Source organism: Ovis canadensis, chromosome 3, assembly GCF_042477335.2.
Source record: "Ovis canadensis isolate MfBH-ARS-UI-01 breed Bighorn chromosome 3, ARS-UI_OviCan_v2, whole genome shotgun sequence".
In the NCBI taxonomy this organism is placed as follows: Eukaryota; Metazoa; Chordata; class Mammalia; order Artiodactyla; family Bovidae; genus Ovis; species Ovis canadensis.
Genome location: NC_091247.1, coordinates 127,024,554 through 127,051,620, shown reverse-complemented (window position 1 = coordinate 127,051,620; position 27,067 = coordinate 127,024,554). Strand labels below are relative to the sequence as shown.

General features: G+C 35.0%; 1 protein-coding gene and 1 non-coding gene across 2 annotated transcripts in view; both read right to left on the bottom strand.

Annotated features, from left to right (window-relative positions):
- LRRIQ1 (leucine rich repeats and IQ motif containing 1) overlaps positions 1–27,067 on the bottom strand; it is a 229,163-nt gene that overhangs the window by 131,050 nt on the left and 71,046 nt on the right. Inside the window, exons 13-14 of the mRNA XM_069584152.1 lie at positions 22,461–22,534; positions 16,573–16,666 (exon numbers count right to left, since the gene is read on the bottom strand). Of these exons, the coding sequence (XP_069440253.1) occupies positions 16,573–16,666; positions 22,461–22,534 (168 nt within the window). The remainder of the gene's footprint in view (positions 1–16,572; positions 16,667–22,460; positions 22,535–27,067) is intronic.
- Positions 3,367–3,470, bottom strand: LOC138438400 (U6 spliceosomal RNA). The gene has a single exon (XR_011256339.1). It is a non-coding gene; the product is annotated as a U6 spliceosomal RNA (small nuclear RNA).

Sequence of the window (27,067 nt, the reverse complement as noted above, 5' to 3'; positions counted from 1 at the left end):
ATCTATGAAAAAATTGTTGATGAGTTGAAATTCATTAAAATTAAAAATTCCCACACCTAGGGACATTGTCAATTCGATGACAAGTCATACACTGGGAGAAAATATTTGCAAAAGACACATCTGATAAATTACTGTTATCCAAAATATACCCCAAAAAATGCTTAAAACTCAATGATAAGAAAATGAATGTCTTGGTTTAAAAGTGAGCCAAACATATTAAAGACATCTTACCAAAATATATAAATATGACAAACAAACATTAATTAATGGATTGCAAATTACAACAACAATGAGATACTACTACCTACCTAGTAAAATGTCCACAATCCAAAACAGTGATAACACCAAATGCTGGTGAGGATGTGGAGAAACAGGAATTCTAATTAAGTGCTGGTGGTAATGAAAAATGGGAGAGACATTTTGGAAGATAGTTTGGTGGTTTCCTACCAATTAAACATCTTTCTTTTTGATCTAGCAATCAGTCTCCTTGGTATTTATTCAGATGAACTGAAAATGCATGTCCATACAAAAACCTGCCCACATATGTTTATAGCAGTTTTATTTGTTTCAGCCCAAAATTGGAAACAACCAAGATGTCCTTCAGTAGGTGAACTGGAAGATAAACTGTGCTATATTCATATAGTATAAAATTATTCAGCATTAAAAAGAAATGAGCTATCCATCCATGAACAAACATAGAGGAAATGCAAATGCATATTCCTGAGTGAAAAAAGCCAATTTGAAAAAGGCATATGTTGTATAATTTCAGTTGTTCTACATTCCAGAAAAAAAGCAAAACTATGTAGACAACGAGATTAATGGTTGCTTTAAGGGGTTAAAGCAAGCAAAGAAATGCTCAAAATTCTCCAAGCTAGGCTTTAACAGTACATGAACTTCCAGATGTTCAAGCTGGGTTTAGAAAAGGCAGAGGAACCAGAGATCAAATTGCCAGCATCCATTGGATCACAGAAAAAGCAACAGAATTCCAGAAAAACAGAATTCTGCTTCATCAACTATGCTAAAGCCTTTGACTAGATCAGAACAAATTGTGGAACATTCTTAAAGAGATGGAAATACCAGACCACCTAACCTGCCTCCTGAGCAACCTGTATGCAGGTCAAGAAGCAACAGTGGACTGGTTGGGAAAGGAGTGCATCATGGCAATATGTAGTCACCCTGCTTATTAAATTTAAATATAGAGTACATCATGCAAAATGCCAGGCTGGATGAAGCACAAGCTGGAATCAAGATTGCCAGGAGAAAAATCAGTAACCTCAGGTATCCCAATGATAACACGTTTATGGTAGAAAACAAAGAGGAACTAAGGAACCTCTAGATGAAAGTAGAAGAGTGAAATAACTGGCTTAAAACTCAGCATTCAAAAAATGAAGATCATGGCACCTGATCCCATCATTTCATGGCAAATGATGATCCCATCATTTCATGGCAAATGATGATCCCATCATTTCATGGCAAATAGATGGGGAAACAAGGGAAACAGTGACAGATTTTATTTTCTTGGGCTTTAAAATCACTGCAGATGGTGACTACAGCCATGAAATTAAAAGATGCTTGCTTCTTGGAAGAAAAGCTAGACAGCATGTTAAAAAGCAGAGACATCACTTTGCCAACAAAGGTCCATCTAGTCAAACTATGGTTTTTCCAGTAGTCATGTATGGATGTGAGAGTTGGGCCATAAAGAGGGATGAATGCCAAAGAATTGATGTTTTTGAACTGTGGTGCTGGAGAAGACTCTTGAGAGTCCCTTGGACTGCAGGAGATCAAACCAGTATATCCTAAAGGAAATCAATCCTGAAGGACTTGGAATCAATTGGAATCAATTGGAAGGACTGATGCTGAAGCTGAAACTCCAATACTTTGGCCACCTCATGCAAAGAGACGACTCATTAGAAAAGACCCTGATGCTGGGAAAGATTGAAGGCAGGAGGAGAAGGGGATGACAGAGGATGAGGTGGTTGGATGGCATCACTGGCTCAATGGACATGAGTTTGAGCAAGCTCCAGGGGATGGTGATGGACAGGGAAGCCTGGTGTGCTGCAGTCCAAAGAATTGGACACGACTGAGCAACTGAACAGCAACAACAAGGGGTTAAAGTAGAGAGAGGGATGAAAGGGCAAAGCTCAGAGAATTGTTAGGGTAGTAAAATGATTCTACACGTTACCCCATGGTGGATACATGTCATAGCACATTCAAAACCCACAGAATGTAAGACACCAAGAGTGAACTCTAATAGAAATCTATGGAGTTTGGGTGATAAACGTGTGTTACTGTAGGTTCATTGACTGTAAAAATGTACTGCTTTGGGACTTCCCTGGCAGTCCAGTGGTTAAGATTCCATGATTCCAATGCAGGTTTGATCTCTGGTCAGAGAACGAAGATTCTCCATGCCCCGCACCACGGCCAAAAAATAAAAGTATACTGCTTTGGTGTGGGATATTTGCAGTGAGGGAAACTGTACATGTGTGTGTGAACTTTCTCTACTTTCTGCTCAGCTTTGCTGTTAACTTAAAATTGCTCTAAAAATAAATTTTGGTATTTAAAAAATGAAACAAACAGTTCCTAAACACTAAATGAAGGATGGCAGGGTAAGAGTACTAAAATGCTAAGAGTTAAGACGGCAAAGCCCTAATAACTGTTTTTTCTTCTATCTAGGTTGTATAGTCAGGATTGATATAGCTATTTGTGCAAACACAGTTGTAAAATATAATTTTAATTATTTTTTAATGGAGGAAGTGGTCCATTAAGGCAAAAATGCATAAGGCTAACCAAAGTCATAATGCATCCTGTGTATAGTTTATGATCTTGGTAGCCTTGGTATTAAATAAAAGTCATCATAAGAGAGGTACAAATACATCTTTTAAATGAAACAAAATAGAAGAATACCACAGTTTTCCATTTCCTGGGGACACAGTTGACTAGCTCCCTACACTCCTCCAACCACTCCAGAAATACTGCCTTATTTCCCCCTTACAGATAACAAATAAGAGAAAAAAAAATAGATTTAGATTTGGTTCTTCAGGGTAATTATCAAATGTTTTACAATGTTAAGAAGCAGATAAAAGCTTTGCTAATAATAAAGAGTTTAAGCTGTTAAAGATTTGAGCCCATATATTTTGAGCTTTAAAAAAATTATTTATTTTTAATTGAAGGACAATTACAGTATTCTGTTAGTTTTTGCCATACATCAACATGGATCAGCCATAGCTATACATACGTCCTCTCCCTCTTGAGTCTCCCACTCATTTCCCAACCAATCCCACCCCTCTAGGTTGTCACAGAGTCCCAGTTTTGAGTTCCCTGAGTCCTACAGCAAATCCTCCCTGGCTATCTATTTTACGTATGTTACAAAATATAGACTGGCTCGTGAATTAATGTGTCATCCTTGCACAGGGGCCATGCTAATCTCTGTATCATTCCAATTTTAGTATATGTGCTGCTGAAGCTAGCACTATTTTGAACTTTTTTAGGTGGCTTGAAGTTAGAAATGCTTATCAATTCAAAAACTACCTATAATGCTTACCACAAAGGGTTAAATATCTGGGATATATTGTGTTTCTGTTTAGAGTCGTATGAAGATATGATTCAAAAGCAGAACGTTACCTTAAGAAATAGCTATTCATCATAGGTGATAAGGTAAGCAGAGGCATTCACCTCAGAGATACAATATTGATTAAATATAACAGGAAATCTTTAAGGCTTTCCTAGCGGCTCAGCGGATAAAGCATCTGCCTGCAATGTGGGAGATCTGGCTTCGATCCTTGGGTTGGGAAGATCATATGAAGAAGGCAAAGGCTACCCACTCTAGTATTCTGGTCTGGGGAAACTCCAAGGGGGTCACAAAGAGTCAGACACAACTGAGTGACTTTCAATTTCACTTTTTCATCAAAGCAAGGAAATATTCAATCCTACCAAATAATTTATTACAGTACTAAGAAAGCAACATTGTATTCTAACTATTCATAAAAATACCTAGTCAAATTTCTTTAAGATATGACTGTGATGTCAAAATAACTTAATTATAAAATGTCAAGTGTGAAAAAATGATTTTTGAGAGGTGATAATAGAGAGTATTGAAAGTTAAGACTATACAGGTGTTCATAATGCTTTAATTATGCTCTATTTCTATTACCGGTAAATTTAAAAAATATTAAATCCCCTAAATAATAGAGGAGCAAACAAAAGGCTTTTAATAACTTGGTGAAAATAGTTCTTGAGAATAGCAACATTTCTAATTCTTTGGGTACCAAGCAAAGATCAATCTGATACCTTGATTTCCAGGATGAACCTGATTAGCTGATGAAATGAGCTATGCCAGTGACAGGCTCCAGTCTTTGAAATAGGTTCCCTGGAGGCACAAATGGTAAAGAACCTGCCTACCACTGCAGAAGACTTAAGAGACATGGGTTTGACCCCTGGGTCAGGAAGATCCTGTGAAGAAGGGAATGACTATCCTTGGACAGAGGAGCCAGGCAGGCTATGTTCCCTGGGGTCTCAAAGAGTTGGACACAACTGAAGCAACTGCACACATATGCATACCTTGGAAGGGAAATTAATAAAGCATATTATCTTATTATTATAAGTTGCATTCTTAGGGGTTAGGTAAAGCTAATTACCTTTTCCTTGAGGGTATAATCATTTCAGTAAGTGGTTGTATACACCAAACTTTTCACCAGGATGGTGGACCCATAGTGACAATGCACTTGTGAGACACTCGTTAGCAGTCATCTTTCAGGTCTCAATACGGCTGAATGAGGAGTCAGTAAAAAGAAGGCAATGCTCCTGCTGCTCACATGAGAGCCTCAGGGTCTAACACTTCTGTCTTTGCCTTAAAGTGAAGTTGCTCAGTCATGTCTGACTCTTTGCGACCCCATGGACTGTCGCCTACCCATGGGATTTTCCAGGCAAGAATACTGGAGTGGGTTGTCATTTCCTTCTCCAGGGATTCTTCCCAACCGAGGGGTCGAACCCGGGTCTCCCACATTGTAGGCAGACACTTTACTGTCTGAGCATCAGGGAAGTCTAAGTCTTTGCCTTAGTCACTCTCTAAATTCATTGAGATGAGAATTCAAGGCAGATTTTTATGTGGGTCTTCAACCCCCAGGGTAGTGTTTCTGAAAAGCTTGTCCTTGAACAACTTCCTCAGCCGTGCTTGGGATGTTTTTTGCAATGAAGAGTCTTCAGCTACACATAGACCTCTACTGACAGGTTTGGGGAAATATATATATATATATTTAATTCAGTCTTTCTTGTGCACTTTAAAGAATAAAATTACTACATTGGGAAGAAAATAGACTACAGTATGTTATGCTAAAATCAGAGATGGTCAAGTTTAAAGAAAAAAAAAACTGAAACTCAAATCATTTATAAATTATCTTAAATTAAAAAAAACAGCTTGCATTTTTCTTAAGGAAACTTATACTCTATATATCAATGATATCAGAAGAGTTTGCTAAAATAAGAGACACTGTGGTCTCTGGGCAGTAACATTCCAATGGTATGCCATTGGTTAACATTGCCATTAGCTTTATATAAATGGTGTGAAGGTGTTTTTAGAAAACTATCCCTGTAATTCTAAAATTCAACAGTACATACCAAATACATAAAGAAATAATTCATAAATATGTCTGAATATTTCTGAGCAATTGTTTCTATTTAGAAATTTCTATTTAGAAATAATTGATGGTTGGAATGAAGAGCCATTTTAACCAAATAAATGAATACCATCCAAGAGGCAAAAAAAAAATTAGGATTTGTTTTATCTGATTAAGGATCAGATTAATATTTTACCACAAATATCTTATTTAATAAAATAAATGTTTATGTTCCAGACAACCAAAGTAATGAAAGATCCATTCAGAGATAACATAGGACGGCAGAGCTGTTTCTCGGTGGTGCAACTGTCGTCATGTGGAGGCTACTGAGATGTTAATTGATGCCAGATCAGCACGGGGAAAAGTGATAGCTTTATCATCAAATGCTATATTTTGGACATAATAATAGTTACTGATACAGACTCAGTAAGTATAATATTTTAGCTATACATAATAATTTTAGAGAATGTGGGGCAACAGATCTTGAATTTTTATGTCTGGAATATTTTGATGTTACATTCATCACCTTTACATAAAATAGTTCCCAGTTTTAGTTAGACTGTTTTGAACCTTTGGATGTACACATGTAGTTTGGTGGGATCTTGAAGAGTGCGACAGTGTCTTGAAATCTGTGAGTTACAAAATAAATATCCAGCTAATGTTTTATTTGAACAACTTTTTTTCTTGAATCTTTTTTTAAGGAACAGTAGTCAGATTTGTATAAATTAGTAGTGCATGGATTGGCTTTAAATTCAAATGCAGCCTTATAAAGACTCTGTGATAAATATATTAGAAAGTGCTGTAACAAGTTGATTCATGTTTGAAATGAAGTATAAGGACACTGTGAGATCTCAGCCTTAGTTTTTCCAGCTGGGCTCCTCCTAGTCAAGGAATCAATATTTCATTTAGTGAAAACTTCCTGGTGAATATTCTGTCACTTAAGAAGCTCTATTAATCATTCATGAATGAAACACATTCCCAAAGGAAATTCCAAACTGAGTCTGTGGATTAAGTTTTAAAAAGAGATTTTTTTAGTACATCAGTTTTGTTCGTGTTATCACTGGCTGGACATGAAAGTAAGAAGCCAATTGGGAAAATCTATAACTAATCCCTTTGTTGGTATCAAGGGGTTATGTAAAGTTCAGTGGAGCACACTAGTAACAGTTTGAGTTGATCCTTTCATTAACAAATCCATATCTTATAGATCACTAGATTTTAGACTATGTAGATAAGTGAATCTCTTCTTAAAATTATGAGAGCTGTATTAGGGCAACTGGACCTATATGAAACTTGACAGGTAAAATTTGCAAATTGGAATTGTTCTAGTTCAGAAAGACTAATTTAAACATAGACAATATAACAGCTAAATAATTGTACATATAAATACTAATCTATTTTCTCTCAGTATTATTTCTAATTAAATAATTTCTTTAAAACTATAAAGTATATATACTAACTGCAGTAAAATGCAAATATTATCTTTATATATGTCTTACAGTAGGTTATATCAGTAGGTTTTACAACAAGCATATTTTATTCAATTAAATAAGTGTTGATGTTTTCTACAAATAAAATAACAAAAAATAAATAAACGATTATTCAGGACATAGGTTTGCTTCTAGCTGCTACAACTTGCAACATGGCAGCTGTTCAGATGGTAACAGTTACCAGATCAACTCCAGAATTCATGCCCTATTTGCCCAACACCTAATAGTAAAACCATTATCCCCTTGCTCTGAATAATGTATACAACTGCCATTTTGATTTGTCATTGTATGCCAATTCTATAACTTATTCTCTATAGTTACTTGGGAAAATAAAAATATCTCTCTAGAAACAACCCATTAGACATCTTTATAATAAATAATATCACCTGTCAAACAGTCCTTCAGACATAACTGCACTCTTTATATGGGTTTCAAGAAGTGAGGACCCGAACTTGGGGATTAGTGCTCTAAATCGCAATGAAAGAGAAGCAGTCCTAGACTGCAAGTTAGTGCACCTGTATGGGGACCTTGACTGCTTCTATTCCAGGAGACGAAGTCCACCAAGCTGGCAAAAGGTCTAGAAACACAGTCAGGTGGCCTTTGCACGTCTGCACACACATTCCTTAAATACTTGTAATTTCTGATCACCGTCTGATTTGATGTTAACTAACAGTTGACATTTCCTATAATAACTTGTCCTAAGATCAGTTTCTCAGGAAACTTAGAGAATTTCCCAAATACTATGGTCCCCAAGGAGTCTGAGGACTCCAATTTTAGAACTTCAGATATTGATAATTACTGAAAATCAAGAATAATATAAATTGTCAATCGAGAAAATGACACTGTCAATCATGAAAGTAAAACTGAGTAAGTTCAATAGAAAAATTAGTGGCTGAAACATATTTTTTACACATTTACACATTATAATGTAATTAAATTTAGTAATATATACCTTCAACAAATAATTTGGGTGTCATCCAAGGACTCTATAAGGATCTGTACAATACCTGGGGCCACTTCTACTACTTAATTTTAGCCATTTTTAATGCTAGCATTTTCATTTAATTTGGCTACTTCTTAATTTTTTTGTCAGTTTTCTGCTGAAAACAAGCTTCCCCAAACACTGTTTTCATTTTCACATAACTGTTGAAAATTTCTCTATAACTCCTTAAAAATAAAGCCTAGCATTATCAAATGTGTTTCTGTTAGGCATGGCTATAAAGTGCTACCATGTGGTAACATTTATATTTACTCCTCATAGAGACTTCTGTACTCTGAAACTCACGTTCCTCCCTATGTTTCCCCGGTTTCTTTGCAGTTAGTTTGGCCATGTGATTAGTTACAGGCCATACAATATGAGAGAAGTGATATGTGCCACTTTTGAGGGCAGAGTGGTTAAATGTCAGTTGCTTTTCTGGTGGTCATTTTCCCCCATCACAATCTACTACCTATAAAAATGAAGTTATGTTCAAGTGTTGTGACTCAGAGTCACAAAACGGAAGCAGGCTGAGTTTCTGAATCTGCTTAGAAGAGACAGGCCAACCTCACATCAGACATAATGCAAACAAACACAAAATTTCTGTTGATGAAACTACACAGATTTCCAAGTTTGCTGCTGTGTGGTATAACCTATATTACCCTAATGAATCTATCTTAAGAGATAGGTACTATTATTATACCCATTTTACAAATGAAGGAAGAGACATAGCAAAATGAAGCAACTTGAGCAAGGCAAACAGCTAGGAAGTGGTAGAGCCAGATATGCACGTGAGCAGTTTACACACAAGGCTTGAAAAATACATGTTTCAAGTGTATGTTTTCAGGATAAAAGAGACTTTTTATCCTAGACATGAAATTTACTATCTGGCCACAACATAACACATGAAAAAGCAGAACACAGTGTTTAAATTCCAGGCTTCAGAACTCAAATAACACCCCTGACACTTACTTCCTAACTGAGCAAATCACAAGGTATCTAAGCTTCAGTAAATACTCTGTAAAATGAGAACGATAATTACAGAACCCAACTCAGTTGCTGTGAAGTGAAGGAACTTGTACAGTACTTAGCCCACTTTGACACACTGTAAGCCTAAGTACTTGGTTTCTTCCTTCTTTCCAGTGGTATTTCTCACTATCCTCACTTTACCTGAACACACTGGTCTTCTACAGAGCTTAACTTCATCTTTCACATTTCTTCCTCTTTTGAATATTTCCTCTATCAGAAGTGCTTTTTACTTTCATTTTGATCCTTTAATCAAATTAACTATACTTATTATTTTGATGCAGGGAAACTGCTGCACTCAATATGCCAGCAAATCTGGAAAACTCAGCACTCAGCAGTGCCACAGGACTGGAAAAGGTCATTTGTCATTCCAATCCCAAAGAAAGGCAATGCAAAAGAATGTTCAAACTACTGCACAATGGTACTCATCTCACAGGCTAGCAAAGTAATGTTCAAAATTCTCCAAGCCAGGCTTCAACAGTACATGAACTACGAACTTCCAGATGTTCAAAGCTGGATTTATAAAAAGCAGAGGAACCAGAGATCAAATTGCCAACACCCGCTGAATCATCAAAAAAGCAAGAGAGTTCCAGAAAAACATCTATTTTTGCTTTTTTGACTATGCCATAGCCTTTGACTGTGTGGATCACAATAAACTTGGAAAATTCTTCAAGAGATGGGAATACCAGACCACCTGACCTGTCTCCTAAGAAATCTGTATGCAGGTCAAGAAGCAACAGTTAGAACTGGACATGGAAAAACAGACTGGTTCCAAATAGGAAAAGGAGCACGTCAAGGCTGTATATTGTCACCCTGCTTATTTAACTTTTATATAGAGTACATCATGAGAAATGCTGGGCTGGAAGAAGCACAAGCTGGAATCAAGATTGCCAGGAGAAATATCAATAACCTCAGATATGCAGATGACACTACCCTTTTGGCAGAAAGTGAAGAGGAACTAAAATGCCTCTTGATGAAAGTGAAAGAGGAGAGTGAAAAAGTTGGCTTAAAGCTCAACATTCAGAAAACGAAGATCATGGCATCCGGTCCCATCACTTCATGGGAAATAGATGGGGAAACAGTGAGAAACTATTTTGGGGGGCTCCAAAATCACTGCAGATGGTGATTGCAGCCATGAAATTAAAAGACGCTTGCTCCTTGGAAGGAAAGTTATGACCATCCTAGACAGCATATTAAAAAGCAGAGGCATTACTTTACCATCAAAGGTCCATCTAGTCAAAGCTATGGTTTTTCCAGTAGTCATGTACGGTACAGATGTGAGAACTGGACTATAAAGAAAGCTGAGCGCCGAAAGAATTGATGCTTTTGAACTGTGGTGTTGGAGAAGACTCTTGAGAATCCCTTGGACTGCAAGGAATTCCAACCATTCAACTCTAAAGTAAATCAGTCCTGTATAATCATTGGAAGGACTGATGCTGAAGCTGAAACTCCAATACTCTGACCACCTGATGTGAAGAACCGACTCATTGGAAAAGCCCCTGATGCTGGGAAAGATTGAAGGCAGGAGGAGAAGGGGATGACAGAGGATGAGATGGTTGGATGGCATTATCAACGTGATGATTCTATGTAGGGTCTGGGAGTTGGTGATGGACAGGGAAGCCTGGCATGTTGCAGTCCATGGGGTCGCAAAGAGTCGGACATGACTGAGCGACTGAACTGACTGTGATGCATGCTGGATCTTAGTTCCCCAATAGGAGACTGAATCCATACACCCTGCAGTGGAATCTTGGAGTCTTAACCACAGGACTGCCAGGCAACTCTCTGATTTTCAATATTACCAAACTATTGGAGGATTAACTCAAAGTTTGCCTCTTAGGTGCAGGCAGTTTTGCCTGGTCTAAATTACGATATTTCCAAATTTCTAAAGCATATCTGCTGTCTAAAATAATCATATGACACTTGTACTTTATTAGGCACTAAAACTTGAGTTAAGAGTAGATTTTGGAGCTAGACTGCATAGGTTTGAATCCTGGGTCTTCGACTTGCTAGCTGTGTCAAATTGGGTAGATGACTTAGCCCTTTCTGCTTATATAAAGTGGGGAAATTAGGTAGCTATTTCATTATCATATTGTGAGGATTAATTGAAAACAGTGCTGGGCACAAAGTAAATGCTATGTCAGTATGTGTTATCATTAGCTTTCATAGTTATCATTTTTTGCATACATTTTCTATCTCTAACAAGATTATAAAAATGGACTTGAAATCATGGCTTACACTGAATTTCCCTTATAATGTCCAACATGTTAGGACACTGACTACATGTAGTAGGCATACACTAAATACTTGGTGATTGAATAAGCACCCATATACAGTCTGGTTGGCCTAGCAATAGTAAATAATAGATTTTTGTGTGCTCGCCACATTCCAGGGATTATTATCAATGGAATGTATGTATTATCCCATTCAAATCTAGCGGCTATGCCAAAGGATAGGTACAATTATTATCCTCCTTTTACCAGTGAAGATTCACAGACATAGAAAAGCTGTTACTTTCCCAGGATCACAAAGCATGGGGCAGGAAGATGTCCTTATTTAAAAACACAATGATCTCCAAACTTCAGTCCACCTTGAATCACCCAAAAGGCTTGAAAAGATTACTGGGAATCATGTGCTACTTCCTGGTTTGGTGGATCTGGGTAGAGTGTAAGATTTTGCATATCTAATAGGCTCCTAAGCGGCATACAGCGTTAAGAACCACTGCACTGCGTTATACTCTTTCCTCCGTGCTACACAACTTAAATCGCACTTGAAAACAGATGCTTCTAAGCCAGAGGTTGACAGGTTCTATTCTAAAACATGTGGAACATACCAGGTTTGCCTAACAAACAGGGTAACATTAGAAATCTATGTGGAAACAGTTTTAAAGCAAAAAGAAAGAAAAATAGATTTTCTAGCAAAAAGATAATAACTCTTCTGTGATAAACAAGTTATCCGTAAGCAACAAATCACACAGGTGTTTGACTTGGTGTAAAAAGCTGCTATTTTCTTCACTAAAGGTCAATGGACAAATTTAAGCACCCAATACATCTAGAAAGAGAATGTCATAGGTCTGCAGTGATCTTAGACAAGGGGGACAACAGGGACCACTCCCTAGACTCTTATCTTGTTCTACAGGTGGCTTAAGTCAGGTACAGGGATTGTGAACATAATCAGATCCTTGGTTTTTTGGTAAGATATCTTATATTCCTCTGAAATACTTAGAAAAACAAGGACCTTTCTGGCTATGGCCATATATCACAGGGAAACCAAATCAGGGCGAAAAGTCAACTGCCTCCACCCTAGGATAGATGTACACCACCCTTTTCTCAGTTATTCATTTCTCCGTCTTTATTTTGTTCATAAATGTATTTCACTATCTGATCAAACTGATATGACTTGCTAACTTGATTCAAAATTAGGATTTTGAAATAGATTTTCCTACCTGAATTTTAGTACATGTTTGTCTTTCCCTACACTTAACATGTGGCCAAATCCACCTTGCTAAATTAGGCTACAAGCCCCGTCCACTTTGGCTTGTTCTGCCTTGATATACCCATGTCCTGATATGATACAAATGTCAAATTTATAATTATTCATGTTAAATCATTTAACAAATGCATGCTGCTGGACTTAAAAAGAGATAGGAGTTGAGGCTATAAACATCATCAGTACTAGAAAATTCCAAATTACATATGCAAAGTTTCTCAGTATACTAGGATGTAATTCACCTAGAACTGTAAATGAGTCTGGAGGATATGTGAAAGAAAAATCACTTGGAGCCAAGGGAAATAACAAGTGGGAAACAAATGGCAGCAAATATTACAGGAACCCACAGGAAGATAGGAATAATTCTCATCAGCCAAAGTTGAAAGGATACATAGAAGAGACATTAGGCAGAATACTAAGAAAGCTGGAGGCATAGTAGTTGGGCTAAATTGGTACTAGTCTAAATAAAGATTTCTTTGAGATTTCCCTAACAGAACTTAAAAGGAAGTTTTGAAATCATCTCACTAATTCCAAGAAACATATTAAATAGATCGTGCATGTCAGAAGCAAAATATCAACATATATTATATAAAGGAAAAAATGAAAATTAAGGAATCAACAAGCAGAAAAATTCAAACGTCCAGAATATAACCAAAATTGTCTGGGCATGCAAGAAGTAGGAAAATTAGAATCAGAAAAAAGAATTAATAAAAATAGACCTCAAAATGAGGGCGATGATGAAATTAACATACAAAGATGTCAAAACAGCTATTATAAATATTATCCATATGTTCAAGATGATTCAGGAATATATGAACATGATTAAGAGAGAAACTGTAAACGTTGAAAAAAAATAAACTTGTAGAAATGAAATCTACATCTAATCTGAACTGAAAAACAGTTTAGATGGGATTAACTGCAGAGCAGTTACATAATAAGAAAACATCAGGGGATTTGAAGCCACAGCGATAACTAGTAAGACTGAAATATAGGCAGAAAACAAAAACAATAAATATAAGAACAAAGCAATAGTGACTAAAAGGATACATCAAGTGGTCTAATACTGGTGAAGTTGGAGTTCTCGTAGGAGAAGATAGAAGGAAGCAGAAAAAAATACTTGAAAATAACGGCCAAAATTTTTCACAATCTTATAGAAACTATGAATCTACTATATCCAAGAGGTTCAATAAATTCTAAGCAGAACTGCAACATGGATGGACTAAAAATTATCATATTAAGTGAGGTATGTCAGACAAAGACAAATATCATGTTATATCACTTATATGTGGAATCAAAAAAGTGATACAAATGAACTTATTTACAATACAGAAATAGACTCACAGACTTAGAAGACAAACTTGTGGTTACCAAAGAATAAAGGCAGGCAAGAGGGATACTCTGGGAGCTGGCTTCCCTGGTGGCTCAGTGGTAAAGAATCTGCCCACCAGTGCAGGAGACGGAAGAGACACAGGTTTGATCCCTGGGTCAGGAAGATCCCCTGGAGAAGGAAATGGCAACCCACTCCAGTATTCTTGCCTGGGAAATCCCATGGACAGAGGGGCCTGGCAGGCTGTAGTTCATGGGGTTGCAAAACAGTCAGACATGACTTAGTGACTGAATAACAACAACAAAATTAACAGATATATATACTACCATATATAAAATCAACAATAAGGACCTACTGCATAACATAGGGAACTATATTTAATATCTTATAATAACCCATACTAGAAAAATTCTGAAAAGAATATACACACACAAATAATTGAATCATGTTGCTGTGCATCTGAAACTAACACATAGTAAAACAACTCTACAGCATTAGAAAAACACTAAGCAAGAAAACAAGGAAAAAATCCTAAGGAGAGTAAATCTATCTAAAACCACATCAAAGCATGTTATAATCAAATTGTTGAAAACCACTGATAAAATCTTAAAAGTACCCAGAGACAGAGGAATGAAGACAAGAATGTCCACAGACTTCTCCTTAGAAACAGTGAAAGCCATAAGACAGTGGAGACACATTTTTTTTTAATAAAAAGATAACAATATTTTATTTTGGGCATTCACTCAGTATTTCACAGATTCTCAACAAGTTTTGAGGTAGGTTAATATTAGTATTTATTTTACAAACTAAAACCCAGGCAGAGGTTGCATCACTTGTTGCAAACCATAACAGGAGTCCTACCATAACCAAGAATAACATGGGTTTTCAGATTAATCTGATGTGTGTGAATTTAACAGTGATAGCTTGAAAATAGTCATTAAAAACAAAACAAAACCAAAACCCCATTAGATATTACAGAAATTCTACTTTGGGTATTTTGTGATTCTTAAATCAGTCATACAATGATTATACATGCTTTTGAATAACCTACTTACTCTCAATACAAATCTATTTATGTACAACTAATCCTTGTAATTGACGAAGGAAATGTCAGCCCACTCTAGTACTCTTGCCTGGAAAATCCTATGGACAGAGGAGCCTGGTAGGCTACAGTCCATGGGGTCCCAAGAGTAGGACATGACTTAGAGAGTAAATCATCACCAATCCTTATAGTAACAAATTAGCACATTATTGATTTTGTTGTTTTCTGCTTCTGGGGTGGGTGGAGCAGGAAGATAACTGGCAAGCTTTCCTCAGAGTGCTAGGCAGCCTTTAGGAACAGGTGCTATGCTCAACACCCTATCTCTGGTGATTTGGAGTCAAAGGAAAGCAGGTATCTAAGGAAGCCAAGATCCAGAAAAGATGCCTGGATCCAAAGGAGGTGGAGGCCCTGCACAAGTCAAAAAGAAGAAAAAAGCACTATCATTCAGGCTACTGACACTCAGCATCATGCTGCTGCTGCTAAGTCGCTTCAGTCGTGTCCAACTCTGTGTGACCCCATAGACGGCAGCCCACCAGGCTCCTCCGTCCCTGGTGGCAAGAACACTGGAGTGGGTTGCCATTTCCTTCTCCAATGCATGAAAGTGAAAAGTGAAAGGGAAGTCGCTCAGTCGTGTCTGACTCTTAGCGACCCCATGGACTGCAGCCAACCAGGCTCCTCCATCCATGGGATTTTCCAGGCAAGAGTACTGGAGGGGGGTGCCACTGCCTTCTCCACAGCATCATGCTACAGCATCACAATTTATGGGAAGAGCTCTTAAAAGACCAGTAAATTAGAGAGAGACATTTTAAAAGTATTGGAAGAAGGTTATGAAATACTTGAAGAGGGGACTAACCACCAAGAGGAATAAGGTAATTTTTCAAGGTGATAAAAAATGATTGTGATGATTTCTATACAATATTCATATTCATAAATAAAACTGATAAATTTTATTATATGTAAATTAATTCAAAAAACCTGATTACAAAAAAGATGTTGGCTATCTTGGGGAAAATGATGCTAGCATAATTTAAGAATTTCAGATTAGAGAACTTTTTAAAAAAGAAAATTCATTAAAAAATTACAAATATTACAAAAATTACAAATACAAATATTTTTTCATTTACATCTAGGTACTTACTGTAGTATTCCAAACAGAGGCCAGAATTCATACATGCTTATAATACATACTTTAACAGACAGCAACTTTCTCTTTTCAGAAATTAAATAAAATCAAATCATTACCAGAAAGGAAATAATTTGAAATGGCAAGCTACGGGATATAGATGACTCAAAAAGTAATTCCCCAAAGATGTATTTTCTATAAACAGAAACCTAAGTCAACATCATACTAAAATTGTCATATAATCAGTGGTTTGGATCAGAATTATCATTTCAAATTTGCATTAGTTCTTACATGTACAAAAAATTTGTTTTAGGCAGAAGGTATTTTTTAAACTACTTTTATAAAATTATTCTATTTAGAATAAATTTTGAATTATTCTTTATTCACTTTTCCCAAGGAATTATTAATAATATACACAGAACAATTTTCATCAAATTGTGTTCTCTGCAATTATAATCAAGTACATACATAGGGTGCAACGATATTTATTTACCTCCAGTTTATTTCTTGAAGAAGTGGGTTTCCAGTGAGAGACAATTCATGGAGAGAAAAGCATGCATCAAACCACTTTATGGCACTTGTAAGATCTATAGAAAATAAACAATAAAAATTATTATGAGGCATTACAGATAAAGAAAAATAGTTATACAGAAATGACCACTTTATGTTTGACTGTTAAAGAAAAGCACAAAAATTATTTATTCTACAGAATGTTTTTAAAAGACCATATTAAGAACAGACTCTGCTATCATAATACATTATTTCTACCATTTAGCAGCTGTGTGAATTTATGGAAATCATACAATTGCTTGGAAATTCATATATCTATCTCATAGGGTGAGAATTAAACGAGCATGCACACAGCTTAGAGCAAGCTTTGCCAGATCATTAACACAACATAAAAAAAGTAAAATCAAAAGTAATTGGATAGTGGTAAAAACTGAACATTTGCCTAAACGGAATTACATTTATACTTTCAAAAGTAAAAACAGTAGGTCAATCCAGCAATCCAGGGTACGTTAAGAGAAATTTATACTGGAATTGCTCTCCCACAGAAAACAATCATAAAACTGGACAATAAACATGAAGTACCCGTTTTTAAGTCTGACTTGGAAGAAAACAGCAAACACACATGGTGAGCTGACAATCACAATTTTTTTTTTTTGGCCTAAAAGTATTTAACCACTTTAGAGCAAGAAAGTGGAAATCAAGCAAAAAGGCTGTTTTGCTGAGTGATAAGGCCAAGTTTAGACATGAGGCTGGAATTTATGGTGAAAAGTACTGAGAAGAAGCTGAGTGTGTATATGTTGGTAGGAAGAGAATTGGGGAAAAAGTATATGTAAGGGTTTACCACAGCTACTTGGACGAGTGCTAGACAGGGCAACATTCTGAAACACCTAGCAAAGTTAACCTGCTATTAGGCTAAGAGCTGAGTGATGACAATATAGTTCACGCAGCAGGGAAAGACACTGGAATTTCAGCCCAGTCAGATAAGACTTAACTGAATACAGCATCTCAGAGATTCAGCTAAAATCCAGAAAGACCATGTATTAGGAGTGAAGAAAATGCCCAGGGGTAGAGGAATGCATTGAGAGTTGAAACTTAAAATGATTTGCTGTAGGAGAGAATGAAATTAAGGTTGACAGAAACACAATTATCCATCAATACCTTAACTGCTTTCTAGAATTACATTTACTATGCTTTAAAAGAAAGATAATAATAGCTGGACGCAGTAAACTGTAGTATGAACAATGCTCAGCATACAGTTACAAAGTATTGGACATTAAAAAGAAACAGGAAAATATGATCTAGCATTAAGAGAAAATCAGTTAAAAGGTAGATCAAGGTGGACCAAATGGAAATCAATTTTTTGACAAAGACACCAAAGTCAATCAATGATGAAAAGTTTGTTCAACAAATGTTTCTGGAAAAACTAAATGTTGTTTAGTTGTTCAACAACAACAACACCTCGTCTTTGACTCCACACCATTTGTAAAAATTAATTTGAGGCAGGTCATAGACCTAAAAGTAAAAACTTAAAGTACAAGACCTTTATAAGAAAGTTAAAAAGCATAGAAAATTATCTCATTCTGGATGTAGAAAAAGATTACAAAGGACACAGAGAGCAAAAATTATTAAAAATAAAAAAAACTGAAATTTAAATTTCTGCTTATCTAAAGATACACTTAACAAAATTAATAGGTAAAAGAAAGACTGGGACAGAACATCCACAAAACATATGTCTGGCAAAGAATTTCATCCAGAATACATAAAGAATTTATTCAAACCAATAACAGCAAATAGCCAAATTTTTAAAATGGTAAGATACTTGAAAAGACACAAAAAATATACAGAAATCATCAAAAAATGTATGCAAAGATGCTCAATATCATTATCCATCAGGGAAGTGCAAACTAAAACAATAACGAGAAAACACAATGATATAGCAGAACCCTGTAGAATGCAGTGATTGGAACTCTAGTGTGGGCAAGTGAAATGTACAACTATTTGGTAAAACAGTTTTACTAGTTTCTTGTAAAGTTAAACATGCACTAACGGGCTTCCCTGGTGGTTCAGATGGTAAAGAAACTGTCTGCAATGCAGCAGACCCAGGTTCAATTCTTGGGTTGGGAAGATTCCCTGGAGAAGGGAATGGCAACCCACTCCAAGACTCTTGCCTGGAAAATTCCACGGATGCAGGAGCCTGATGGGCTAGAGTCCACAGGGCCGAAAAGAGTCAGACACGACTGAGCGACTTCACTTCTACTATTCTTGCCTGGAGAATTCCATGGACAGAGGAGCCTGGAGGGCTACAGTCCATGAGGCCACAAAGAGTTGGACATGACTGAGTGACTAATACTTTTCACTTTGACTTTCATGCAGCTATTCTATTACCCAGTAATTACATCCTTAAACATATATCCAAGAAAACTGAAAACTTATGTTACAGAAGTATTTGTACATGAATTTCCATAGGAACTTTATAATCAGAGTGCCCCAAACAGATGGTCAATACTGAAATCAGATTGATCATATTCCTTGCAGCTAAAGATAGAGAAGCTCTATATCAGCAAAAACAAGACCAGGAACTGACATGGCTCAGATCATGAACTCCTTATTGCAAGCTTAAGACTTAAGAAAGTAGGGAAAACTACTAGACCATTCAGGTATGACCTAAATCAAATCTCTTACTACTATACAATAGATTCAAGGGATTAGATATGATAGAGTGCCTGCAGAACTTTGGACAGAAGTTCGTGACATTGCACAGGAGTCAGTGATCAAAACCATCCCCAAGAAAAAGAAAAGCAAAAAGGCAAAATGGTATACTGAGGAGGCCTTACACATAGGTAAGAAAAGAAGAGAAGCTAAAGATAAAGGAGCAAAGAAAAGATATATCCATCTGAACACAGAGTTCCAAAGAATAGCAAGGACAGATAAGAAAGCCTTCCTCAGTGATCAAGCAAAGAAACAGAGCAAAACAATAGAATGGAAAAGACTAGAGATCTCTTCAAGAAAATTAGAGATAACAAGGGAACATTTCAAGCAAAGATGGGCACAATAAACGAAAGAAATGGTATGGACCTAACAGAAGCAGAAGAGATTAAGAAGTGGCAAAAATACACTGAAGAACTATACAAAAAAAAGTCTTAATGACTGAGATAACCAGATGGTGTGTGATCATCCACCTAGAGCCAGACATCCTGGAGTGTGAAGTCAAGTGGACCTTAGGAAGCATCACCATGAACAAAGCTAGTGGAGGTGATGGAATTCCAGCTGAGCTATTTCAAATCCTAAAAGATGATGATGTGAAAGCGCTGCATTCAATATGCCAGCAAATTTGGAATACCCAGCAGTGGCCACAGGACTGGAAAAAGGTCAGTTTTCATTCCAATCCCAAAGAAAAGAAATGCTCAAACTACTTCACAGTTGCACTCATCTCACACACTCAAAATTCTTCAAGTTAGGCTTCAATAGTACATGAACCAAAAACTTCCAGATGTTTAAGCTGTATCTAGAAAAAGCAGAGGAACCAGAGATCAAATTGCCAACACCCACTGAATCATCAAAAAAGCAAGAGAGTTCCAGAAAACATCTACTTCCACTTCACTGACTATGTCAAAGCCTTCGACTGTGTGGATCACAACAAACTCTGGAAAATTATTAAAGGGATAGGAATACCAGACCACCTTATCTGCCTCCTGAGGAACCCGTATGCAGGTCAAGAAGCAACAGTTAGAACTGGACGTGATGTACTCCTTTCCCAAGTTGGGAAAGGAGTACATCAAGGCTGTATATTTCCACCCTGCTTATTTTACTTTCGTGTAGAGCACATTATGCGAAATACAGGGCTGGATGAAGCACAAGCTGGAATCAAGATTACTGGAAGAAATATCAATAACCTCAGATATGCAGATGATACCACCTATAGACAGCAAAGAGGAACTAAAGAGCCTCTTGATGAAAGTGAAAGAGGAGAGTGAAAAGGCTGGCTTAAAACTCAACATTCAAAAAAATGAAAATCATGGCATCCAGTCCCATCACTTCATGGCAAACAGATGGGAAAACAGTGACAGACTTTATTTTCTTGGATTCTAAAATCACTGCAGATGGTGACTGCAGCCATGAAATTAAAAGACACTTGCTCCTTGGAAGAAAAACTATGACCAACCTAGACAGCATATTAAAAAGCAGAGACATTACTTTGCCATCAAAGGTCCGTCTAGTCAAAGGTATGGTTTTTCCAGTAGTCAAGTATGGATGTGAGAGTTGGACTATAAAGAAAGCTGAGTGACAAAGAATTGATGCTTTTGAACTGTGGTGTTGGAGAGGACTCTTGAGAGTCCCTTGGACTGCAGAGAGATCCAACCGGTCCATCCTAACAGAAATCAGTCCTGAGTATTCATTGGAAGGACTAATGCTGAAGTTGAAGTTACAGTACTTTGTAACTGATGCGAAGATGTGACTCTTTAGAAAAGCCCCAGTGCTGGGAAAGCGTGAAGGTAGGAGGAAAAGTGGCAACAGAAGATGAGATGGTTGGAAGGCATCACTGACCGGATGTTCATGAGTTTGAGCAAACCTCGGGAGTTGGTGATGGACAGGGAAGTCTGGAGTGCTGCAGTCCATGGGGTTGCAGAGTTGAACACCACTAAGCAACTGAACTGAACTGACCCCAAACAGCAAACAAAATATTAATCAACAGGAAAATGGACAAACTGTGATGTATTCATGCAATGGACCACATATCAGAAAAAACAAACAAAGAAAAAAAAATATTGCTGATATAAACAACTGAACAACTGATGTGGTGGAATATCCCAAGAATGCCAACCAAAATCTAGAGTCAACAAAGAACATACTATTTGATTCCATTAATATAAAGATGTAGGAAAGTCAGATTTAACCTATGGTGACAAACTTAAAACTGTGATTATCTCTTCAAGGGGACTGACTAAAATTGGGGATTGGAAGTTTGAGGGTGAGAGATTGTTTAACCAAATCAATACATCATTCTTGAATAAACTTTTTGATGGATGTCTCCTCTGTAATGGTTAGGTGTCAACAAGTTAGACAAATGTGTTTACTTATCTTCATTAGACTAATTTTTTTTCATAGGTATAGGATATATGAATTTTAAATAAGAATAAAATTCTCACATTTTCCAAGGTTTACCAGAAAGATATGGATGTAATATGAGTTTAAAAGTATAAAGAAAATTTTAATTAAATTATTTCACCACACATTCAAAGGAGTTTAGAATACCTGGCACCATAATAAGCCATTCTGGCATTTTGACTATTTTAAGTTAAAAGCACTTAAAAAAAGGAGCAAATTTAAGAGCCCTCTAATCTTCCTTTTTTTTCTTAAAAGCAAGAAATTAAATTCCCATGTGAAAGATATTTTCCTATAACAGAAGCAAAGAGACATTCTTATCTTAAGGATGGGAAGCTAAAGCCAAGAGATACGTACGCAAACAAGCTTGTTAAAGTAGCCTTTATTTCCTAGTCACTTTTCAATCCAATTAACTACCTTATTGCCCAAGCTCCTCGGCTTCCTCTTAACTTTCACGATTACTACTCTTTGTCCAACTCACTATGTAAGTTCAACCTTAACTGCTTCTTGGGGTCTTAATTTTATTGTGAGAACTCTCACGTACATGTAAAAAAAAATTAAAACTTGTGTTTTTTTTTCTTCTATTTATCTGACTTACATCAGTTTAATTCTCAGGCCCAGTTTGAAAAAAGAGAAAATTTTCCTCCTCTACACAATTTTGTATAGGTATGTTATATACATCTACCCAGAACATTTCCTTACCATACTTAGAATAGAAACCCAAAAGCATATTATTTGAGAAACAACTATGTATTTTTATAAACTTACCAGAAAGACAATTGTTGCTGACATCCAGTTTTTCCAAAGAAACAAAATGAAAAAGTGGTACGATTTTTGTCAGGCTGAAAACCAAAATGGAATTTAAAGAAAATTTAAATTGGAGTGTTCTTAATATTATTGATGTAATTATACAATAATATATTTATTTAATACAATAACATAATGTTATAAATTATAACTCTGGATGAAATACATAACAGTTGCATTTTCACAATAAAATACAATAATGTAACATTAACTAAAAGTACTTTTAAAAAATACAGTAGTTATAAGATGCTAAATATTTATTCTATATAATAATATATACAAATATATAAATATTTATATTTATTTCTAAAGAGAAATGATCATGGAATTGCTAATATCAATAATAAATATCAGGAAGCTTAATGTGTGTTTGGTATTTAAGGATAATCGGGCTTTCTATTGTCTTTGTATATGGCTAAATTTATGAAGAATTCGTAATTTCTTTGTATTTTTTCTGGCTCAAACATATAACAAACCATTCAGAGTCAAAAACATAAGATTATTTATTTTTACTTATTAACAATATAACTTTAATTAGAGTTAATAACTTTGTTTTTAATTTTAAAAAGTTTCATTTACTAGATTCAAAGTATTATAAGTCCTGTAAGTATAGAAATTACACTGGGGTTGTTTTTAAATTGGAAATATGCATTTAAGGAACACAATAATAGAAAATGTTTTCTATTGATAAAATACTTAAATTTATCAAACATATACTAATATTTAAAATTCATACTTATTAATATAAGAATGTTCAAATTCTAATAACAGTAAATTTTCTCTGGCTTTTAAAAGTTTCTATCATTATTTAAGATACAACTGTCATTAATACCTCACATTCAAACAAGGAACATAAGTGATGTTGAAAATATTCACAGTATTAGTAACAAAAATCTATGAAGGGAAAATTAATTTTAGTTTGATTTGCATTTCAAACTAAGACAAGATTATACTTTCTTTGTTATACAGCATCACATTACCCTAGCTACTTGGCATTAAAAATTGTTAGTTCATCTAAATCTTTAGAAAAGATGAAAATTTCTTTGTATAAAATATATTTTCATCACAAATAAAAAAGTCTTCTGAATTAATACCCTCTATAAATGCTGAAGATTCATGCATGTTCAGAATAAGCTTTTACTAAAGGAGTACTTCTGGTACAAAACAGAAAAAAAGTATGTATTAACTTCTACTTTTACTTTCTTGGTGTTTATAATGTCCCTCCAGTTGTCTTGGCAGAGGTTTTTACATCTTTATTCCTACCAACATCTTGCCATGGCAAAAACAACAACAACAACAGCAAAAAAAAAAAAAAGTACTATTATTCTAAGATCAGAAGTTTATAGGATAATATTGTGACTGGAAGCCTCATGTCACAAAACCAACCCTTGTGCTGAGCTTAACTCCTCTTGTATTATCCTGTTCTACATTAGAAGAGAAACAGAAGATGGTACTGATGCGAAAATAGACTAAGTAAGGAGACTGGAAGATCTCTCTGATTATAGTCAATCCTAAGTACAATATTAGTATTTATACTACCTGAGCAACACTAATTCCAGGGGAAAATATCCAAGGTAAAAAAAATAAAAAGTGATCAAATATTGGTCATTACATTTGTATATATGGTTCATTATCTACATATACATTCCTTAATAGCAAACTTTACTGAAACATCACATGTATTCTAAAAAAGAAAGAAATGTAAAACTTTTTCAATACATAATCAATGGATTTGAGTCCTCATTTTATGACATTTCCTACTCAAGGCATTCTAGATCATTATTACAAGTAGGAAATTTAAGTTCTTCAAGTGAAAATACAATACTAATAAATGCATTTATTAAAATAAAATTCTTACTTTTTTTTTACCTTTAGTATATTTCTAATACTAAATCTTTGCCCTTATGCTAAAAGGATTTTGAAAGATTAATAGATACTGAGTTTTTCTCTTTTGTCAGAATATCTCATGTTTTTAACCAATAAGTTATATGTGGCAACATTTGGTAACATATAGGTTATAAGAGACATCAACTAAAAATAACCAATAAAGTTTTAAAATTGAAAATAAAATTTTCTTTGCAAAAATAAAGTATTTCTTCAGGTAAAGAAATATTTAACTACATATTTTTCATAATATCAGAATTTTATCTTTTCAGAGAACCATGCTTTTAGCATCATATTCTTTTTTTTTTTTTTGGAAATTTTAGTCAAGAAAACTGGCTATTCATTCACCTTTATGACTATTCATTAGGATGGCAGAAACCTAATAGTAGAATCATTTTTTTAACCTCTATAACTTTCCTTTTACTGACATTCTGTGTATATTTTTTTCCAAGAAAATTCAAACCAGAAAGACAAAGGACATTAGTGAAAACCTAATACCATTTGACCTTGTCACATTAGCCCTGGGCATAAAAAAGATATAAATTTCAAAGACGACAAAAAGCAAAAGATTTGTACAATGAGCAGCCAATGGGTAATAGTTTCCCCTTTCTGCTCCTACTTAGAGTCTCACTGGAAGAGGAAAGACTTATGAAGCTGGAGAGTCTTCCAGTTAGAACTCCGCTGAGAAAAACTTAAAACAGTCACATGTCCTAATGAAAATCTAAAACAGAAGTCAGGATGAAACAAATATTTCAAACAATAAGCAGTAAGCATCATTCTTTATATGTATTTGATTTGCTGGAAAAGAGCATATGGGTACATAATTTCTTCCTTGTGATGAAAATATTTATCAAAAATTAAAAGAAAACTATGTACATTTTAAAAGACATGCCAACCACAAATCCAAATATCACATTTATAAAATTCTCCTCAGGTTTGCAACACGTACTGACATACAGTATTGTTTTGAATAATCACAAAATCCTGAAAAATAGGTAAGGTAGGTATTACCACACATTTTATATGTGAAAAAACTGAGGATCAGGTAGTGAGAAAAGATTTGCTCAGTGTCAACTGACAGGTAAGTCGTTAATTCAGAATTCAAACCCAGCCAGATCTATTGATCCTGAGTTTGACCAAACCTAAAGTAGTTCAAATAAGTCAACACACATGGTAAAAGCTTAACATAATATGGATAATTTCTGCAGTTAATAGTATTAGCTTCTGGTGAAAAATACCTAGTACGAAGATTATTTTTTCACTGATTTTAGGAGATAATTTAACTAATTCACATGTTTATTTCTATCAATCACATTTCCCTGGTGCCCTCAGGACTTATTCACTTATCTTCTCAAAATGGTAGGTTATTTAGCAAAAAGCTTTCAGAAACTCACACCAAAAAAAAACCCCTTCAAATATAAGTGATACTGTTTAAAAATGCAAAATAATATATATTATATAATTTTACCACTTTTTTATATAGCTAAGTGCACCAGATTGTTCTTTTATTTCTAAAAGATTTTGCAGGTAAGGACATATGCTACTCAGTCTTGTATCACCCAATATAGCAACCACCACCTGAATATCCAAGTGTTATGAAGCTAATTGCTGCAAACAAAATTATAAATAAGGATTATTTGGTTTAAGTGTCCCAGTTACTGTTATCAACTCTAAAATTTTTTAAATAGTTCATTTTATAAAATTCCTGGTCATCTATAATTGATATGAGAAAGAAGACACATTATATTGATAGGGCCAAAGTCTATTAGCTAGTGTGAACTTTAATTTTTAAAAGCAGAATATTCCTTTGATGACTTAAATTGTCCAAAGAAATAATGGAATTATTTCTCAAAAATGTTGGTGTTTTAAATATTTTCTAAATTCTTTAAGATTATTATGCTCATCAATTGGGCATGAAATCTAGTTCTATAAAATGTTAGATATGTGCTTTACTGCATCCGTCCAAAGCATAAACTGAGTATTTCTACAGAAATTGTATTTCTAACCTGAAAAATACGGTGAAAAGATCCAATAAGTTTGTGATGGTGTAACTACTAGTATTATCTGACAGTGCTGTTCAGAAATAAATATCTTTTTACAGGCAAATCAACTTTCATATTTTAGATATGATTAGAACAACTAGAAGGAATTTTAAAATACAAATTCAGTTTTTGACATGTCAAATTGTGGAATAGTTTAATGGGTAGAAGTCAAATCATTTAGGACTCAAGGGATGAGCACTATTGTGACAGAAATTGAAAGAAACTTATGTTTGGGAGGGGATATATATATATATATATATATATATATATATATATATAAAACAATGAGTTGTCTTTGTTCACTTGTTTTGCAAGAATTATGCCACTCTAAGAAACAACTTCTTGTAAAAGATAGCTCCTTTCCCTTACTTCTTGTTCCTTTGATGACCAAATTAATCATATTAGAGTTAATAGGCCTCAATGAAATATTAAACAGAGGGAGGCATATACATCTTGTACTCTTGTTTCAGTTTCAGTTTTAGACAGCTATTCTCTGCAAAGATCCAGATGTTTGGTGGTTTCAAATGGATCTTCTGTGGCAGGTACCCATCTCGATTTAATATTAAGGTATTTTTTTAAGTGTTACTTTATATCCTTAGGGAAATCAAATTTAAATCTGTCTTAACAGTTTCAAAAAGACAT